Consider the following 20,397-nt stretch of genomic DNA (forward strand, 5'->3'; position numbering starts at 1 on the left):
ATATTATAGCTTTAAGGGTCAACCGAACAAACAAAATCCAAAATGTCAGCTGGTGTACAAGCACTGATGCATTGATAATAGGAGCTATTGTCATAGAAAACAGCACATTATGCCTGAGCCTATACCTGTGCTTTAAATCAGACAATTACACCCAGTAGCTAGTGGTTAAGGGCGCAGCGCTCTCGCCGCTGCGTCCCGGGTTCGAATCAGGGTTGCTTCAGGAAGGGCGTCCGGCGTAAAACACGAGCCAAATGTCAACATGCGAGTCGTCAGTGTGACGATTCGCTGTGGCGACCCTTAAACGGAAAAAGCCGAAAGTGACTTTCTTTCTACCACAGAAAATGAAGAGCACCATAGCAGGTCAGTGGTCATGAGAATGAAGTGATCCAGCCTGAAAACGGTCAACTTTCATCTCTTTCATGCACCTCTCATATAGATAGGCCTATATGATGTAACGCCAGTTGTGGTCTCTGTGGAATTGCAGTCTAGTTTTTCTGTTTCCTGATGCAGTAGCCGTTCTCGTCCTGTAGCCTGTGAATGCTTTCCACACAGCCCGGATGTATGCTAATATTATGGTAACAGATGCTCATTTACATTATTTATAAGCTGAACTAACTTAATATAACTGCCACTTTCTGCGGTGTAAATTCCTTATGCTTCTGTGTTTCTTACTGTATGATATTAAAACATAAACCATTCCAGATAGGCTATATCTGTAGAGAACCGGCATTGCTTTTAGTCACGCCCATCCCATTTTATGTCTAAAATTCTCAAGAAAGCAGCTGGGGGTGATACTGACAGGCTTTGAATTGGCGATTGTTTGTATGTGCGCCGGCACCCTGCGCGCGCGCCTGTGTACGTGAAATCGGTGGCGCCATGTGCCTTTTTTGGATTGCTAATTTCTCTGAGTGGCTGTCCTCCCTGCGGCAGCAGATGCCTGTAGCCTGAGGGAAAGTAGCTGAGCGCGGCGTCAGCCTGGCTGCCAGCATGATGACGCTGCAGGTAAGCTGCTACTGGCCAGTCTGATTTGATTTACACAATAGTTTAGACGTACTTAAAGCTGAATTAATTAACTTCTCACTCAAATTTTCGACCGTAATGGGTAAAGTAAGAAACAAAAAATCAAGCAGAATCCTCTCCTCTTCTCCCTGCGCTCCTTTTTGCCCCTCCTGCCCTGTCTGTGAAACTAGGTCATATGTCTTGCAGTCAGTTGGGGTGATGGCAAATTACAACCAGAAAGCCACATCCATGCCAATTTTAGTCATTTGGATGCTTCTAATGCTGGTTTTGCCTCGTTCTTGGTCGTGCTTTTTCTGTGCTACAGAGCAGGGCCTCTTGGGTCTACCGGGTCCCCTCCCATCCTGGGTTGGACCTGCTCAGGGACCCGCCACAGCTCGTCTTTGAAAATATTAATTAAGTTAATGAGCCATTAATAAATGGATCCTGCGATGACCTGCACACAAGACAGACTAACAAGGTCATGTTTCCACGATAATCTGTTCTATAGAGTTAGCTTTGGACCATGTTCTTCTGTACAACGTTACACAGAAGCAGAAAATAGAAATGATCCTAGTAGGCTATTAGCTACAAATTATACTATTCATAGTATAATTTCTGTGTAATCAGGCGACACTCTTACTGACTCAGTAAAGGTTCTATGCACCCTACAGGCTACTCTTTGTTAACATGCCCGGAACAATGGTGTCAAATAATGACATATGGTCTTATGGAAATAAGGACAATGAATGAAGGTATTGGTCGGACCTGATCCATCAAGCCAGGGATTGACAAGTAGAGTGAGACCGGAAAATATGTGGTTTAGCCTAGAAAATAAAAGCATCGAATTTGTTTCTTAGGAAAGAATTTGACAATATATGGAGCGCAACAATGGCATAACGTTATTTGTAAGTTCTGTTTTTCTTCTCTTTGTGGCTTTTCTCACGTAAGTTTGCACTACATACGGAATTTTAAAAAGCCTCTGCGTTTACCTTATTGTGAAGCGAAGTAGCGGATGCAATGGCCTGATGGTCTGGCAAATCAGGTTGTAGGGGCGGGGTTCTGACGGACCACAGTTATTTCTTCTGGGTGATTGTCGTCTGTCCCGAGCACAGCGACAGTATTTGCTTCAGTGGTACTGTTTCTGTTCTAGTAACACTTCTCTGTCCAGGGGTACAAAAGTGATGCTTTACTGTGACTGGTCCACAGAGAAGCAGAGATTATCACAAGCGGTGGTAATCATATTTTAGCCTTCTGCAAGGAGTAGCCTATAATTTTTCCCCCTTTCCGCTTGAAGACTTTGAGTTTTCCGCCTGTAGTATTCCGGAGCGCTTTACTCGGTAACTTTTCTGTCTCTGAGAGAAAACATTTCGGCGTGTTCTTTTTTTTGGCGCTTTTGTGTATCAATAAGGATTTTCAGCTGTGTGGTTTCTACAAAGGGATGCCTCAATTTTCTCCTTAGCTACATGTAAATCTTTTTGCACACCAGACTCTGCTGCCGCCGCTGGACATACGAGGGCGTTCTGTGCCTTAATTGGATGTAAATGGGTCGCCAGTCCAGTTTCATTTCTGTTTGGCTACAACTGGAGCTCTGGGCCATGGCTGTGCTTCTCACTAAAGGTGACGTTCTGTAGAATTTGCTCTGCAAATAGGACGCTAGCTTTTTCAGATCAGACTAAACTATGGACGAGATAAAACAAGACTGAACCTAAAGCTCAGTCATGGACCCGGAATAATTTTCTCACAAATATGACCTCGCACCATTTTTCCTCTTAAAAAAAGACCGTCATGTAGCATGTAGCCTAATCGAACTTTGTCTTTTAAAGGAGGGGGCGTGGATTATTTATTTCCTTTAAGACGAACATGTTTAACCTGTACTTTCGCCTTGAGTTATTTATTGGCAGTGTTAGTTTTTGTATTTACCTCTAACAAACATTTTTTGTCCTTGCAATAGAAGCAGCTAAAACGGTCCAGCCACAGTTGCAAAAGAAAGTGTTTTCCTATAGTATAGGTGCGTTAAAATTTGAAGCAGTAGTATTAACTCTCCAGTAGCTATACAGTAATACACACATTTTGGAAGGTTCACATGGGTAACTCATGTTAACTGTCTCACCGGAACACATAGGGCTACACAGCCTCTGTGCTCAGCCTGTTTCTCTCCCCCCTCAGCTCACAAGGGGGCCTCTCCTTCCTAATGTGATATTATCCAAGTGACCTGCCTGTTTCCTGCAGTACCAGCCATTCAGAGGGAATACACTGATCTGATGAATGTGCCCCTGCGAATTGGTGCATTAGAAGAGCCGCAATCACTGAGTTGCTGTATTTTAAGCTCAGTTTTTGAGTAGAAGCGAATAGGACTTCTTATTCACTATTTTCTTGCCTGTTTGTGGAACTGTTTAATAATTCACCTTTTTTCAATTTTTTTAAATTCAGAATAGTCAGCAACCTGTTCAGAGCCCATAGATTAAAGTTCTTAAAATGTGTTTTGGTTTTGTCAGAGTAGATTCTTGGCTGGTTTTGTTTTGAAAAGCTTTTGTAAGAGACCATGGATGAATTAATGAGTGGGTCTGTGTAAAGGCAGGCAGTCATAATGATAAGGTTGCTGGAAGCTCTTTAGATTGTACCTTGTGCAGGCTGTCCTGACCGCAAGTAAAGTTGTGTGCAAACAGTTGTGCTCTGCCCCACCCCCCAACCCCCCTATTATAAAGTTCCATGTGAGTTGAAAGAAATTCACTGTGGCTAACAAGCCACTAATTAGAAACAACACTTTTAATAATGCAGATAAAAAAAGGGCCATTTTGTGCACAATCCTGGCAAACACACTAAACGCCTCAGCTCAAGTTCAGGCCATATCAGGATGTTAGGTATTTTCTTAGTTAGATAGATATTTAGAGATTTGTTGTCTAGAAATGTGTAGGGTAGACAGGATGTCTAGCTCAGGCTGTTAAATGCTTAGTTCATTGTCATGAGCTTGCTGCAGGCTGCATGTGGGCCCCAAGGTCAACTAGATTGAAGAGTCTGCAGGCAGGATGAATATTGCTATTATTATTGCTATGTTCAGCCATAATCTTAATCATATCTTCCGAGGCTTACTGTTCGGACATGTCCCTGAATGTCCTGTATGTTTTTAGATACACACCACATAATCAACATTCACACACATTATTTTCTCCATGTTTTGACTACTGCTTTGGTCAGCTGCAAAGCTGGCATATCAGGTGACGTCACGGTTTGACGTTGCCTGTGTAGGATGGGGCTAGCCCAACCAAGTGATTAAATTGTATAGGCTATTAGGTTCGGGGGATTTTTCATCTTTCGGGCTGCCTGTGCGCAGTACTGGAGGTGGAAGATGCCTGGAAGTGTGATGTTAATTTTGCCTGTGATCCTTTGAATAAACCAGCACGGTTATATTTTTTATATATCCAAGTGGTCTGCGTCGTCTCTCAGAGTTCCTGGTTGAAAGAACTGGGTAATATCTTTCAAGGACTACAGTAAACAACAACATGCCGTAATGCTATAGATACTACTAATCTTGACATAAGTTTTTCTGACCCTGTCTTTTCTGCCTCTGTGCATCTCCAGGAGACATAAGGTGCTACTGTGACGCCCCACACTGTGTGGCCACTGGATACATGTGTAAATCAGAGCTAAATGCCTGCTTCACCAAGGTTCTGGACCCAGTCAACACAAACTCGCCCCTCACTCATGGGTGTTTAGACCCCATCATAAATGCTGCAGAAATCTGCAGCAGCTCGAGAACCATGGACGCCCTTGGTGCGGCCTCAGACTCAACTCTGGAGTGCTGTTACAATGACATGTGCAACTACAGAGGCCTGCATGACCTGGCACACAGCAGGGACTCCACAGGTAAAGGAGAAACATGACAGGGCTGGATCACTGGTTGTCAGGATGTTTGTTCTTCACTGCAACTGAAATGTGAAATTTTCACCGGTCTAAACTGGTTTTAAATGAATAGGATTCTGGGGGATTTTAGCAAATATTCAATATGTTCCTCTTTCTTGTTCCAGAAGCAATATGTTGACCTGTAGGGTTATTCAAACACTTCGCTGATGGATATACATGCTACCCTTGCCCCCACCTACTTTTTTTTTTTTTTTTACTTCCTAGCTTTATAAAGCTTCAGTTAGACATTTAATGGGATCTAGCAATGCACCTGGGAAGGCACATTGCAGTCAGTTTACCTTAAGCACTTGGAAAGAGATCAGATACAATCTTTTTTTATTACAATTTTGCCACTGAGTAGAAACGTGCCTTGTAGGATGAATGTTGCCGGGCAAGACTGCATGTAGGGCAGAAATATCAGCTTGTAGACCATGGAACCACAACAGAGACTTTAAGATCTGGCATTGAAATAAAAAGGCGAACTGCGAAAGGAAACATTGGCAATGAAATGCGTGTACTGAAAGAAACTGTACTGGCACTAGTAGTACTGAAAAATGCTGCGCTGAAAGAATTTATACATTTATATTATACACAACAAAAACCCAGTACAGACAACACAAATGTAACTTTACCACAACTAGAGGACAGAGATAGAAACTTGTGTAGTTTAGATACTGTGCCTTTGTTACAGTGTCCCAGTTTCTTATCTGTAGCATTATCAGAGCCCAGTGCAGAAAACACATCAATAAAGTTAAACTCATTAGAACGTCTTATTCCTGCTTTATAATTTGACCCACATTTCTAACCTCAGGTTTTTTTCCATTCCCTCCCGCAGTAAACAACGGGTTCTCCCATAATGGACACGAAGGCAATGTTAAATCATTGATTGCACATTTCTTTTGGATAATCCTTTCTATTTCCCATCTGAGGCCGATAACTGGGTTCTGAATATTTATAGTCACATTTGTACTACCCCACATAGAGGACAGGGCTATGTTTTTTACGCTCATCTGCGGTTTTCTGCTCCAGTTAGGCCCACAGCATCGGGGATTTAATATTATAAACCAAATAATATGTATGGCCTATATTTTCAGTAGTACAGTTTTGCTAGTTTTTTGTGTGCCCTAAGGAATCATCTCAGCTGTGAATTGTTTACTCGCCATTGTTTTGTCTTATGTACTTTATAAAATTGATTAAAATGTAAGGAAATAGGGGCATGATCTGATATGACTATACTATAAATTTTGATATTATGTCAATCCTTGAGTAGGCGTTAGTGTAAAATGTATATTCATGTACATCCTTATCTGTACTTCTCTACAGTTGTGCTTAATGTAGATTGAATTTCCTCAAATCTCCACCCGTTATTAATGGAGCATCTGAAAATCTTGATAAAAGAGCACAAGTTTGTCAGTTTGTCCAGTGTTGGCAAGCACCATTTTCATATTGCATAGAAACCTGAAACTATGATGTATCTTCCTTACTTTTATCAGTGTGAAATGTCTCGATGTATAAGGTTTACATTAACTTCATGCTAACTGGCTAGCTAACGTGACATGACCAGGCAGCAAAACAACACATTTTTGTTAATTTAAGAATACTGTGACTTATCTAATCTAGCCTTCTCTTTAACTCCTTCCCATCACAAGGAAAATGGTAAAATGGCAGTTGATCCAGATCCACTGAAACAATGGGGAACACAACACTGGGTGGAGAGGAGGAGGACAAACTGAAGGTTGGACCAGGAAACAGAATGTTATGTCACCACTTAACAAGTGGATGATTTTAATAATGGACAGCCCCATCTTTTTCATAGGTCCATTTGCACATGTCTCCCAGACTCGTTTCATTCAATTTCTTAAGTACATAAACAACATATAACACAGGGGCCTCCTCTCCTTACCTGGTCTGTGATCCAAGAGTGGGCGTGTTGTTCTAGGATTCCCTGACATTGTATCAGTTATAATTTAGTAATTATACCCACATATCAACTTTAATAGCTCTTATTTGTCCACCAGTTATAATGACAAAATTAATCAAATTCTAACATCTATAAGTGGAACCATTCACTGACATGTACGTTTACCAGGTCCTCAGGAGTTTATAAATATATTTCCTTCATACACTGTCAACAGCAGTCTGGATGGGTAAAGCATGCCAAAACATGTATTGGCTTTCTGGAGCTGCTTTTATAAATCTCAATAATCAGTATTTCTGCTGTTAAGTCTTGAAATATGTAGAAAAGTATGTAGACTGCAGTCTGAGAGCTCCAGGTGAACTCTGGGAAGCCAGTTTAACGATCTCAGTGGCTACACAGTCCCATTAGTTCAGGGGTAGGCAATTAATTTTTACAAGGGGCCACAAGAGAAACCTGAACTGTGTTGGAGGGCCGAACCAACGATAACTTGAACTTAATTCTGCTCAGTATTCATCATCTCCCATTGTAAAAAGCAGTAAATTATATGTGTTGATTAGCTGCTACTGGTAATCAGAAGAATAAGCATATTCTATAAATATTTATATGAAATTGTGGTGTAGGTCAAACAGGAAAATACTCCTATAGAAGTAATAAACAGTAAAAACAAACATTACATCACAGTTCCATTTTATTTACTTCATCACTGAGAATGTCTGTTCACATATGTAGGTAGATCCAAAGATTTCCTGCGATGTCCTCAACCCTCCTCGTTACAGTGTGTCGGGAGAGTGGACGTTCTCATATGCGCCTTTTTTCTCCGAGCATATTGGTGCTGCAGAGTCCAACAAACACTAAATTAAAAACTCACCGTCAGAAAAATGCTTACTTTTTCTGGTGATTTTGTGGAATATGACATAACTTGTCTTGAAAGCTGCATCTCTGGGTATGGAAAGTTTTGTAAAAAGTCTTTGTTGGTTATGCAGTTTCACTAGCAAAGCATCCGACTCTCTTGCGCGCTCTTCATCTGACAAGTTCTTGTATTTCTCCTCATGTTTGGTCACGTAATGGCGATTCAAATTATAATCCTTGAACACAGCAACCTGTGTACCACAAACTAAGTGCACCGCTTTACCCTTGACTTCTGTAAACAAATACTTTCCAGCCCATGTCTTGTTGAAAACGCGGCATTTGGCATCAACTTTTCTTTTTTTGGCGTGAGTTGACATTTTGAGGGTTAGCTGGCCAACATCACCTGTCTCTCACCCGGTAGGTCAGGGATCTTAAGTTCACTCGTAAACTTTTTTCATTCATGTTCTGATTTGATGGACCTCACGCGGGCTGGACAAGGATGCCCAAAGGGCCGGATGTGGCCCACGAGCCATAAAATGCCCAGGTCTGCATTAGTTAGTACCCTGCTGCTCTTCCTCACTCTCTTCTCCCTTTACTTTCTCAACAGTTCTATGAAGACTGCTCTAAGTTAAATACAACAGAAACATACAAGCATGCATCTAAACAAATTATTCTCTATGTTTACAGATAGCCGGTACCAGCCAGATAGTAACAGCAGGAACCTGGTGACCCGGGTGCAGGATCTGGCTTCTGCCAAGGAGGTCTGGTTCCGGGCAGCAGTGATCGCTGTCCCCATCGCCGGTGGCCTCATCCTGGTGCTGCTCATCATGCTGGCATTGCGAATGCTTCGCAGTGAGAACAAGCGGCTACAGGACCAGCGACAACAGATGTTGTCACGTCTCCACTACAGCTTCCATGGCCACCATACAAAAAAGGGCCATGTGGCCAAGCTGGACCTCGAGTGCATGGTGCCGGTCACAGGCCATGAGAACTGCTGCCTGACCTGTGACAAGATGAGGCAGGCCGATCTGGGCAACGATAAGATTCTGTCGTTGGTGCACTGGGGGATGTACAGCGGCCATGGAAAGCTGGAATTTGTATGACTTCCTGCTGGCACCCATGTGACTGTCACTTCCCAGCTAGGACTGCTCTCATTGTTGGCTTTTGCTTTTTTCTTTTACTTTAAAAGAAGAAAATAGGAATCTATTTGTATGGACTGCTGGGTTTATGTTTTATCTTTTATGACCAGTGGCAAAAAAAATATTAGACTGATTTTATCCTGTGCGGTTTTTGCTAGAGGAGCACTTTACTTGAAGATGAAAAAGCAAAAGCAGCGAGCAGTGATATTTAAGCAAAAGAGGGCAGGACTATGCTTTGTCATTGCTCCCAAGGATCCTGGACTTTTTCCCCAGATTGCTGAAGGATTCCAAATCTGTCTTGTTTGCACATTTTGTAAAAACAACAAAGTTGTTGTTGCTTAAAACAAAAACATTTACAATGACACCAGGGTACAACAGAGACTCATTTCAGGAGTAAAATAAATTCATTATCTATAGGTGTGCACACTTCTCTGTGTACATTTCATCATTCAAGCTTGGTGCGTGTATGTATGTGTGTGTGTGTATATACACACACACAAACACATATACATACATATATATATATATATATGTGTGTGTGTGTGTGTGTATGTACAGTCTTATGCAAAAGTTTAGGCACCCCTTGATAAATAACAGATTTTGGTGATTTTTTATTTGAACAGATGTTAACACAGTTTCTCTTGGAAATGGAAAAAATGCACAATATTTTCTGCAAACAGTGATGCATAGTTACTTCTTATGCCATAAATTGAACAAAAATAAAAAATAAAAACATGATTATGGCATGGTGCAAAAGTTTGGGCACCCTAAGAGTTCCAGAGTCTCAAAGTCTCTCACAAGGTATCAGACCTTAATCAGCTCGTTAGATCTGATGCACAGCAACAGCTGTCATTGGTAAATGCCAATTTCAAAGCTGTACAAATACTTTGACTCTTCAAACCTTGTGCACACACTTGTGGACACCCAGCAACCATGGGTTCCTCTAAGCAGCTGTGTAAGACCCTGAAAATGAAAGTTATTGATGCCCACAATGCAGGAGAAGGCTACAAGAAGATAGCAAAGCGTTGTCAGCTTGCAGTTTCCACAGTAAGAAATGTAATTAAGAGATGGCAGATCAGGGGAACTGTGGAGGTCAAGATGAGATCTGGAAGACCAAGAAAACTCTCGGACAGAACTGCTCGTATGCTGGTCAGAAAGACAAATCAAAACCCCCATTTGACTGCAAAAAACCTGCAGGAAGATTTAGCAGACTCAGGAGTGGTGGTGCACCGTTCCACTGTGCAGCGATGCTTGCACAGACAAGGCCTTCATGGAAGAGTCAGCAGAAGAAAACCTTATCTGCGTCCCCATCATAAAATCCAACGTCTGAAGTATGCAACAGGACATCTACAGAAGCCCGATGCGTTTTGGAAACAAGTGCTGTGGACTGATGAAGTTAAAATAGAACTCTTTGGACACAATCAGCAAAGGCATGTTTGGAGAAAAAAAGGAGCAGCATTTCATGAAAAGAACACCTTGCCAACTATTAAGCATGGGGGTGGATCTATCATGCTCTGGGGTTGTGTTGCAGCCAGTGGCACAGGAAACATTGCACGGGTGGAGGGAAGAATGGATTCCACTAAATACCAGCAAATTCTGGAAGCAAACATCACACCATCTGTAAAAAAGCTGAAGCTGAAAAGAGGATGGCTTCTACAACAGGACAATGATCCTAAACATACCTCGAAATCCACTATGGAATACCTCAAGAGACGCAGGCTGAAGGTTTTGGAATGGCCATCACAGTCCCCTGATTTAAACATCATTGAAAATTTGTGGGTAGATCTTAAAAGAGCTGTGCATGCAAGACGACCAAAGAATATTACAGAACTAGAAGCCTTTTGCAAGGAAGAATGGGAGAAGATCCCAAGTACAAGAATTGAAAGACTTTTAGCTGGCTATGAAAAGCGTTTGCAAGCTGTGATATCTGCCAGAGGAGGTGTTACTAAGTACTGATTGTGTAGGGTGCCCAAACTTTTGCACCATGCCATAATAATGTTTTTATTTTTTATTTTTGTTCAATTTATGGCATAAGAAGTAACTATGCATCACTGTTTGCAGAAAATATTGTGCATTTTTTCCATTTCCAAGAGAAACTGTGTTAACATCTGTTCAAATAAAAAATCACCAAAATCTGTTAGTACATGTATATACAAATGTTTGTGTGTATACATAATTCTTTGGTAAAACTGACTGTTACGAATGTTACATTTCTGTGATCAGAATATAAGCTTGATTGGGTGTAAAAGACAAACATCAATTAAAAGTGACTATTTATTTGACGATTCACTCTTGTGTACTATACATTTTGCTTGATAACAATGAACATTGTCAAGGAACAATCCATGTACTTTACAATTGTGGTGGTCATAACTTTTTGACATGCAAAGTGTTAGATCTTAAAAAAGGGCACAAGGCCGTGTGACACTCGGATAGGTAATTGAGTAGATACGTGTGTCTCAGTCATTCATAGACTCTCTCCAGAGGTCTGGCTTTAGCTTCTGTCTCTGTTCTTCCTCCTCCTCACTGGCTGGATTGATCTTGGAAGTAGTAATGCTGTTTGTTTTACAGCCACTCTAATGCCATTAAGCACCTCTCCAGTTCTGCCTTCTTGGATGTCACTAAAAACGGTCCCTCCCGTGTTCAGCTGGGTGGCGCTGAGGAGATGTATCTCACTAATACTAATGCTGGGAAGTCAGTAGTTTGGGGATAGATTCCTCTAATCCAGGGGTGGCCAATTCCAGTCCAGCTTCTGACTGGCTGAACACACCTGAGCCAGGTAATCAGCAGCAGGTCAGGCAGGGATAGTTGGAAAACAAGCAGGGCAGCAGCCCTCGAGGACTGGAACTGGCCACCCCTGTCCTAATCTCTAATCCATTGATCCGGAGCAGCTACACTTACCATTTTTCTATTTTTAAAAGGTCTGTTGCTGCTCCATACTATGTGTGTTTCATTGTGAACCAATTCCATGAAAAATCTTAAATGAATTGATCCTATATACCTTATTCCTTGTGCCACAGAACCCCATTGTTCAAAAACTATTAAAAATACATCAGTGGGTCACACTGTTGCACTGGGTGACATCTTCCTTCGTTATCATGAACATTCTATAGTTTATTTTGACCTGGTCTCACACACATTGTCCAGCTGATGGAAACTAGAGCAATGAATGTGTATTACTATTCAGCTGATGTTACGTCATGTTAGAGTGATTTCTTAAAATGATAATTTAATAAAACGATATATTTGTGGTTTGTTTCCCCAGTTTAATGGGACTTGCTGACTATGCAAAAAATGAAAAGAATGACAACCTTGTGCTGGTATCAGACCACACACCCCAGAGTGGCCCTACCACTGAATGAGGGGGGTTAGGAACAGAGTCAGACACAAAAGTTATGTTGTTATACTTATATACTATACTTATATATGAAACTGTACCTTTGTGATTCTTTTTTTTTTTTTTATAAAATGTACAGCCTGTCTTTGGTAAGAACGATTGGGTTTCAGCTAAGTGTCTCAGGGTAGGGAAGTCAGAAAATATAGAGACAGGCTAATACATTGTTTGGTCTTTTCATTTGATTTGCTGACAGTGCAAAGTAATTCTTTGTTGAAGAGTTGGTTTACTTAAATTATGAAGTGGTGTCCAGCAATGCAGACCATGTTATCTGTAAGACATGACTACTAACTGCTCTTTAGTTGTACATTTAAAGGTTATATTTGAAAAATTTAAGAATAACATGTCTTACCAGAAATAATGCCCCAGTCCCTGATAATTTGCTCTTTTCACAGGAACCTTCTGTGGTAGAAAGCAGTTCCACTTCAAACTGGAATTCTCCATACTAACTACATATTTGAGTGACCTGACCCTCCAAGGATAATTGGTGTAGGGGCCACTTCTTGCAGTATAACACACTTTTATGTTACAGTATCACAGGTAGTGCAGCACCACCAGTTCCTGGAACAAAATTTTTCAGCTACTATGGCTGAATTCTTGCAAAATGTGTCCAAAAAGTAACCTTAGTTATGACATTTTGTTTAGAGATGGGGGTTAGGTTTCTGTCATGCTCATTCATCACAAGTTTCTAAACTCCAGCTGAATATTTTCATTTTTAGAACTTCAAATGTTGCAGTAATCAGGACATTGTCAGTGTATTATGTACCATGTGCTGTGATGCAGCAAAATGGGGACACTCGAGTTGAAAAGTTCATACCCAATGGGCTCCCCAGTCACCATGGTAACCACAAGTAAGACATCCTGTAGGTAGTTTAAAGCAGAGGTCTGCTTCACTGAAGAGTATGTCTCCGTGGCGAGCAGTGACCCTTGTTTCTTTCCATTAGGACAGGAAAACACTATTAGTAGCTAACCACTTAACGGCAGCGTGCATTAGCAATGCTCAGGGCCTCCCCCAGGACTTTTACTCTTGTTATAATAACAATGTCCCTCTGCTTGGCCTGCCTAATGTGACTGCTCTTTTCTTTAACCTCATTCCACTTTGCTGGCTCACTGATGGGTGTCAGTTGGCTATGGGGAGCTGGGAACGTCACCAAACGTAAGCCTACAAAGTGTTATCTGGGACACCTGGACCAGCACATACACACTGCACCAGAGACTGCAACCATAGCCAGACCTTGTTCTATCCTTTTTTAAAACAACTTCACCATCATCTCCACTGCCTCCATCTGTCAGGCTTTAATGTTCTTCTTCCTCAGATGGGTGCTATTCCTGAAGCAGGGTTAACAACGTGCAGCAATAGTGCCATATGGAATAATATGTGAAGTGTAAATGCACATGGGACCTGTTAACACTTAAGTATAGTAATGGATGCACATGCAACCACGTTAGTAACAGGCCTTTATAAATCCATGTGTTTTTCTTGGTTTTCATCCTTTCGTGTTCTCACATTCACCACGTTCCACTAGCTCCTGTTTCCCCCCTGTTGTGGGAGACACACAGTTTGGTTGTGCATTGCTTTAACAAAACACTGAATTTAGTTGATTAATCCATTAATTGGTCAACTGAAAATTAACAATTTTCATGTAAAGATTGTTTTAAATGATTCAAAGTGGTTGTGAGAAGTTGTTGCTGAGACCAAACACAACCTTGCGATCCAAGAAGTCCTGTTGGAGTAGAGCCATGAGTTTGAAGCCATCACATGCCAAAGTACTGCACTGCACAGTAGCTTAGAATATAATAAAAAAGGATTTTAATGCTCTGGAATGTTATCATGGCAAGTATCTTTCATTGTGAGCACTGTACCAGTTGTGTGCTGCTACATCTTTAATTGGTCTTGCTGGATGAGGCTGAAATTTGTTATGAAAATTTTTCCTGATGACCCTGCGCTTCTTCACTGAAGCACATTATGTTAGTGTGTGGCCTCATCCAAAAGATCGTCTGAATCCAATTTAATTGTGCATTCACACATAAAGATTCAAAATAGTTGACAGTGTCTTTCACCTCATCACTGTAGTTCTAGAGGTATGTCTACCCAGACCTGTATGGTTAAGCTTATGGGAAAACTGGGGTTACAAATAAAAGGAGAATGTCAAGCGGAAGTTTGTGATGGGAGGTGAATACCAGTGTTCTGCATAAGTTCCAGATGTGCTAGTGGCCCATCCTTCGTCCTATATCCACACAAGCTACATTGATACTGAACTTTGGCACTGGACATGAATTGTGAGGTGAAGAATTGTCATTCTGTGTGTAATTCCTAGAGGTACTGAGCTGAGTTGAAGTTGTGTTTGTCCATTTCAGAAAGTCAGAAAAAGAAGCCCCACCCCCTGCAGAGCTGGGGGGTGTAGAAAGGGGGTTTTAGATGCTGTTAGACAACCAAACAAGTACATTGTATTGAGCATACTGAGACCCTTACTTGAACATCTTTGGCTTTTGGATTGATGATTAGGAAAAAACAAGCAGTCTAAAGACATCTGAACGGCACGTTTCACTATTTTAAGACATTTTATAGACTAAACAATTAATCAAACAGATTAACTGATAACACAAATGCTCTGCAGCTTTGCAGCTGCTGTTAAGGCACTAGTGTGAAGTAAATCAAATAACTGATACTTGAAGGCTGTTTATGAGTTCACAACCACAAACAAATAAAAGAAAATAAAAACTACTTGTCATTCCAAACTGCAAAAAAGTGGATTGTTAATTGACAAGTCTGAATGAGTGCAGAGGCTGCACTCTTCTGCGGCGACAGACATCCACAAGAGTAAAATGTGATCTAAATATTTAGCCAATTCATTTCCTTCCAGTGGATAAAACTACAGCCTCAGTGAATGTCCTCATTTACTTCCTCCACCATCTAAACATTTACCCCAGTGTGTTGTTAACATTTAGATATAAATCTGCCCCAAAAGAAAAATAATAATGTTGGGAATGTTTACAGGACAGCCCAGGCTTCTTGAAACTAAATGTCACAGCATGTAAATAGCAAAAAACTTCTGTTATGTTCCTAAATGAGTGTTTTCCAGCAAAGTATGGCAAGAAAGTCCAAACAAATGGTTCATATGCACACAGGCCTTGGTGATAAACTCTCAGATCCAGGTTTGCTTTCTCTGGAATTTCATGGATGATGTGAGTGACATCCTTGTGCAGCTGGCCCCATCTGTCAGCTCAGGGCCCCACAAGATAGTATAGATAAAAGAATAATGTGGACCCCTTTATACCCAAGAAATTGACAGTCCCTTCAACCACTCAGTCACACACACATGAATAGGACCGTGTGCTGTACATGACTGGGAGAAATTCTTGTATGTTATTGTGTGAGCAACTACTCCCCCCTTTGTTATTGTTTTTACCTCTTTATGTCTTGCAGTTTACAAGCTGCTAACATTAGCCTACTCTGATAGCATCCACAACTGGCTACACACAAGGAAAGAGTATACACACTGGATGTGTACTATTTCCTTGGAGCCTTTTTTTAAACATAATCTGTGACACCACAAAATAATCCCATATGAAATGGAAGTAAAGTTACAGACAAGTACATAATAAACTCATTAGCTAGCTAGCATTTACACTTTATGGTAGACAAACTAACTGCAGTGTAATGGAGTCTACAATGGTAATGTGAACAAACGTTTAATGAATTAACTGAATTTGGTTGGAAAGTGGACCTATAGGTGGGGCAGCTTCCTTAAACTTGCATGAATACTGAGGACTGATTGATGATAATGGTTCCCACAAAGCTTTTTGGCTTGGCAGCAGTCCAGCCATCCATCCATTTTCCTCCGCTTATCCGGGACCAGGTCGCGGCTCGCGACCCGACAGTCCAGCCTTTTCTACATAACAGAAATGTACACCTTTAGCTGACAGCGCTGATGACTCTGTAGATCCCAGGGTTTACCAAGCATGCCTATCTGACACTATCTGCATATGAGTGAGGCTAAAACCACTATCAGAGTTTAGGAAGTGGTCTAAAATAACATGTGGCTGGTGAGATAAGTTCTTCCAGACTTTGTTTTACAGCTGAAAGCCTATTGAAGATTTTAGCTGCCCCATTTTTATTTATAAAGTAAAAGGTCTGATTATCTAGCAGTTACAGTGCAGAAAGTGCAGCATAGAGACTAGTCAAACAAATGCACAGGAAAACAGCAGAGCTTTCAGTTTAGACTTGAAAGTGGCGGCACATTTAAGGTCATCAGGAAGTCAGTTCAATCTGTGTGCAGCATAGCAGCTGAAAGCAGCTGGCAATTTAAGGCCATCAGTCAACCTAAACTACATGTCTTTAAGCATTAAGAGAGAACCCACACAGGGAGAACATGCAAACTCCACACAGAAAGGCAGCAGGTCGGCTAGGGCTTGAACCCAGAACCTTCTTGTTACGAGGCAACAGCACTAATGACCACATTGCTGTGCCACCTGTGTGTTGGGTTAACACAGATATCATGGAGTGTATCTTTGTGAGTTTTTGTGTTTTTCAACAATTAAAACAATTTTAAATGGTGTTAAAATTGTTTTGGGAATGAAAAATAACCATCAAATCATTCAAGAACAAACCTTTGTCTTTTTTTTTTTTTGCTAAGCTATATTGCTTGTAGGGGTTGAACAGATTTGTCTAGTCTACTAGTCAACTTCACAATGAAATGTTGTCATCTTGTCACTGACCATGTGATTATCACTTCTAATGGCCCTACCTGATGTAGCAAAGGCTATCAATGCAGCATGGCAAGTAGTCAGCCATGCTAACCACTGGGCAGTGGCAACCTGGGCCCTGAAAAAACAACAGGAACAGTTGAATATAAAGGCCAATAATCTCCAAAGTGACTGCCCTGGTGGGTGGAATTCCACTGTCATCATATTTGAGCAGATATCAGCTGTGCAACATGTCCTCGCTGTCTGTCACCAAACCAAGTATCCAAAAGTCACTAGGCATGCCAGTATCACAAATGGCCAGCACTCTGAAACAACATACAAGATTTTTGTCTTACTCCACAAAAATTCAATATACTTTATTGCTACACTAAATATCTATAGATCAGCCAAAACCCTTGCCCACCCAGAAGGTTTATTTAGTCCATTAGTTGACTGTAGACCTGCCCCAGGCCTCTCTGTACTGTTAGAAGTCTGTGTCCTGTTTGTAAACTGGATCATGCAGAGATAAACAGTGCCTGAGCTTATTTGGCCTGTCAGTCCCTATGAAGCAGCCACCTGAAGCACTCCAGGGTCAAATTGGCATGGGGAAACTAGGTGAGGGAGGACACTGTTTCTTTACACTGTGGTGCTGAGGCTGTTTTTCAAGGCAGGTTTGGTGTGGCCAGTGGTTTTAGTGTTTTCCTAGTGTTCTCCTCATCCTAACCTCAGTGTTTGAGAGTTTTAGCTGGATGATTTTAAGATTTCATACACGACTGTAAAATGAAGATGTATGGCAGCCTCTGCCATATTAAAAACCAGAACAGCTGAGTGATAATCTCCTACCACTCACTCCTTGAGCAAGATACTTAGACTCAGTATGTTTTACAGGCTTCACACTAGGTGGCTGACTTTGCAGGGAATGAGAAATTCCCTGATAGTAAATAAATATGAAAACCAACTCCACTAAAACCCCCAGAGTTCTTCCTTTTCCTTAGCAGAGAAGGAGAGAGGTGACTTCCAAACATATAGTATGTGACTTCCATAATATGTTGAGACATGGGCTTGTCTGGGGATAACCCCTGAACAGGTCAAGCAAAACAAACAAGAGGCTTCCTCTCACAAGTGGTGAGAGTAGATCACTTCTTCAAGCAACAATAACAATGGCAAACTTAGACCAGCTTCACCTGATTCAGCATGTTTACGAATATAAGCAGAAGACTATTTTGTACTCTGTTTTGTAGAGGACCAAATGAATTCTGTCAGGATGAGGTGAGCTTTCCCAGATGCTTTTGATTGTTTTCCAGTGTGACAAAAGAGCAACTGCCATGCAAACGCACATTTTCATTTCAGTGCCTCATGCCTATCAGGTGTTAACCATTATTGAACTGAGACTGTTCTGATCCTGGCATACGGCTAAGATTAAAAAGCCTAAATGTCCTAAAACTACTGGGGCACTATAGTTTGTAACAAAGACTACTAAAGCAGGTGTAAATAGTGGATTTAGCACTCTAGTAAGTATTTGAGGCAGCAGGGTGATGGGATTGTGTTACTGCTGGACTCAAATGCAAACCAGAACACATTAACTTGGTGATGTGTCCAGCCAGCAACAGTATTCTTCATCTTGTATTCAGGACAATAAAAAGATAAATACAGGTAAACAAAGTAAGGCAGATAAGATGGTGGACTTCAGGTGAGTACTGCAATGCAAGCAAAAGAACACAAAAGTTCACCTCAGAGGGAGGGAGGTATGGGCCAGTCACAGTTTTCTTTACAGGGAAAAAACAGGGAAGCACTGAGTTCAGAAGGTTGTTTTTGGACAACAGTGGAGGTCTATGGCACCGGTTATATTAAGCTTTGACTTAACAGTAAATAATACTTATTGGTAGAATCAGTTGATTGTTGGTTTTGGTCTTTTCATGGGATTTGTTGAAAAGGAAAAATCATGTACTATATTCCTAGCATGTAGTCCAAAGACAGAAGCTTAAATAATGTCAACTATTCTTGCTGTGTAGGAATGGAAACAAAGAGGAAGAGATTGTGAGAGGGCAACAGGCATCTCCTCTGTGCCCTGCCCAGCTCTGCTATTTATCATCAGGTGGATAGACTGTTTACTGTCGGGGTCAAGGTCTCAGGCATGTTTATGGGCTTGCTCAGAAGAGCCATTGTTTTTAAAGCGCACTGTGTGCATGCAACAGCCATACTGAAGATTATATCTAACAGAGCCCCTCTGCCCTGGGGCCAAGAGAAGCCCATTTGAATCAGATTAATAAGTTCAAGCCACAAAAAAGCATTTAAAACCCTTTAGAGTTTCAGGAAAAGACATGTAGCTATTTCTCTTTTCAACTCTTATTTATTAACTCATGTTGATATAAATGCCATTTTATTTGGCCTTTTATTTGACAGGCTGAATTAAACATAATGCTCTATTTCCATGGCTCCTTTTTATATTTTCACAGCCTGTGAGCAAGAGTTCTGGCATTCATTTACTCTCATTATTAGTTTCTCCCTGGTTTAAAAGATCTTTGTGATAATGCTCTCTTTCCCCCTCTCTGTTCCTTTGATTCCTGTGGCAAGTACAGGAAAGGGCTTTTACTGTGACCCCACTTGCTCTGGCCATCACTCCTCTCCTCTCATTTCTAGCCTGGCAACACCAAATTGTCCATAGACCCAGCACTGCTCATTCCAGGAGCCAGGAACATCCTGTGTGATTAAAGTGATGATTGGGTCCCTCATCTGTGGAGCATTAAGAGTGAGAAATAGATTAAGCTGTCTCTCTAACACTGGGCAGATCTTTGTAATCTGCACACAGAGTCAGAGGGGGTTGAACCTGTGGTGGAAGGAGCACACCAAAATTGCAGACATCTTCTGACTGAGAAGAGGTTTTGCAGGCTACTTATAGTCTTTGAAATATTAAAGTTAGTAATTTTACATCAGCAGCATTGCATTTTTTAAATAATATCTTTTACAAAATACACATTTTGTGGAATCTTCTGCAGTTGTTCTTCATAGTCATAATATATTGTACTAAGTCAGACTTTATTTTTTAAGTAATTTTACCTACATTGAAGTGAATTGTCTGTTTTTTAAGGTTTTTGGAAAAACGTAGTGAGTTCTTGCTATCTGGCACATTACTCAACATCACACTGGGTCAGTGGTATAATTTTAGGACACATTAAACAAATTCAATTTTAGTGTTAATTAGTGAGTTTAAGAGGTCCTGGTAGTTGGATTTTGTTAGCTTTAAACAGAATCAGATAGCTGTTTCTAGACTTATAGCTAAGTAGCAGACAAGGACAGTCTTGAATTTCTCATCACAAAGTATTGCATAATTGTGAAGTGGAAGGGAAATGATATGTGGTGAACAGTAAAAGTATTGACTCAGGGAGGCTGAATACATATGCACCCCACACTTTTCAGATTTTTATTTGTAAAAAATCTTGAACACCACGTATCATTTTTCTTCCACTTCACAATTATGCAATACATTTAAGTTTGTGGTTGTAACATAACAA

General features: G+C 41.0%; 1 protein-coding gene across 4 annotated transcripts; it reads left to right on the forward strand.

The window, feature by feature from the left end:
• Positions 1–281: 281 nt before the first annotated feature.
• Positions 282–9,274, forward strand: bambia (BMP and activin membrane-bound inhibitor (Xenopus laevis) homolog a). 4 transcript variants are annotated; one of them, XM_020621317.1, is made up of 3 exons: positions 282–360; positions 4,579–4,863; positions 8,354–9,274. In XM_020621317.1, exons 1-3 carry the CDS (start codon positions 342–344, stop codon positions 8,767–8,769), a joined length of 720 nt encoding a protein of 239 aa, XP_020476973.1. In that variant the 5' UTR covers positions 282–341; the 3' UTR covers positions 8,770–9,274. The 4 variants fall into 4 exon arrangements, with proteins under 4 accessions (XP_020476973.1, XP_020476976.1, XP_020476974.1 ...); XM_020621320.1 differs by lacking the exon at positions 282–360 and adding an exon at positions 425–575; XM_020621318.1 differs by lacking the exon at positions 282–360 and adding an exon at positions 790–1,002.
• The last annotated feature ends 11,123 nt before the right edge of the window (positions 9,275–20,397 follow it).

This window comes from Monopterus albus, unplaced genomic scaffold (genome assembly GCF_001952655.1).
Source record: "Monopterus albus unplaced genomic scaffold, M_albus_1.0 scaffold258.1, whole genome shotgun sequence".
Classification (NCBI taxonomy): Eukaryota; Metazoa; Chordata; class Actinopteri; order Synbranchiformes; family Synbranchidae; genus Monopterus; species Monopterus albus.

What these genes read in the sequence shown, in the direction of transcription:
- bambia (XM_020621316.1), top strand. Translation starts at nt 2,541, where the DNA reads ATGGGTCGCCAGTCCAGTTTCATTTCTGTTTGGCTACAACTGGAGCTC. An exon ending in GGCTGTGCTTCTCACTAAAG is followed by an intron (nt 2,617 to 4,578) that starts GTGACGTTCTGT and finishes GTGCATCTCCAG; the next exon opens with GAGACATAAGGTGCTACTGT. An exon ending in ACACAGCAGGGACTCCACAG is followed by an intron (nt 4,864 to 8,353) that starts GTAAAGGAGAAA and finishes CTATGTTTACAG; the next exon opens with ATAGCCGGTACCAGCCAGAT.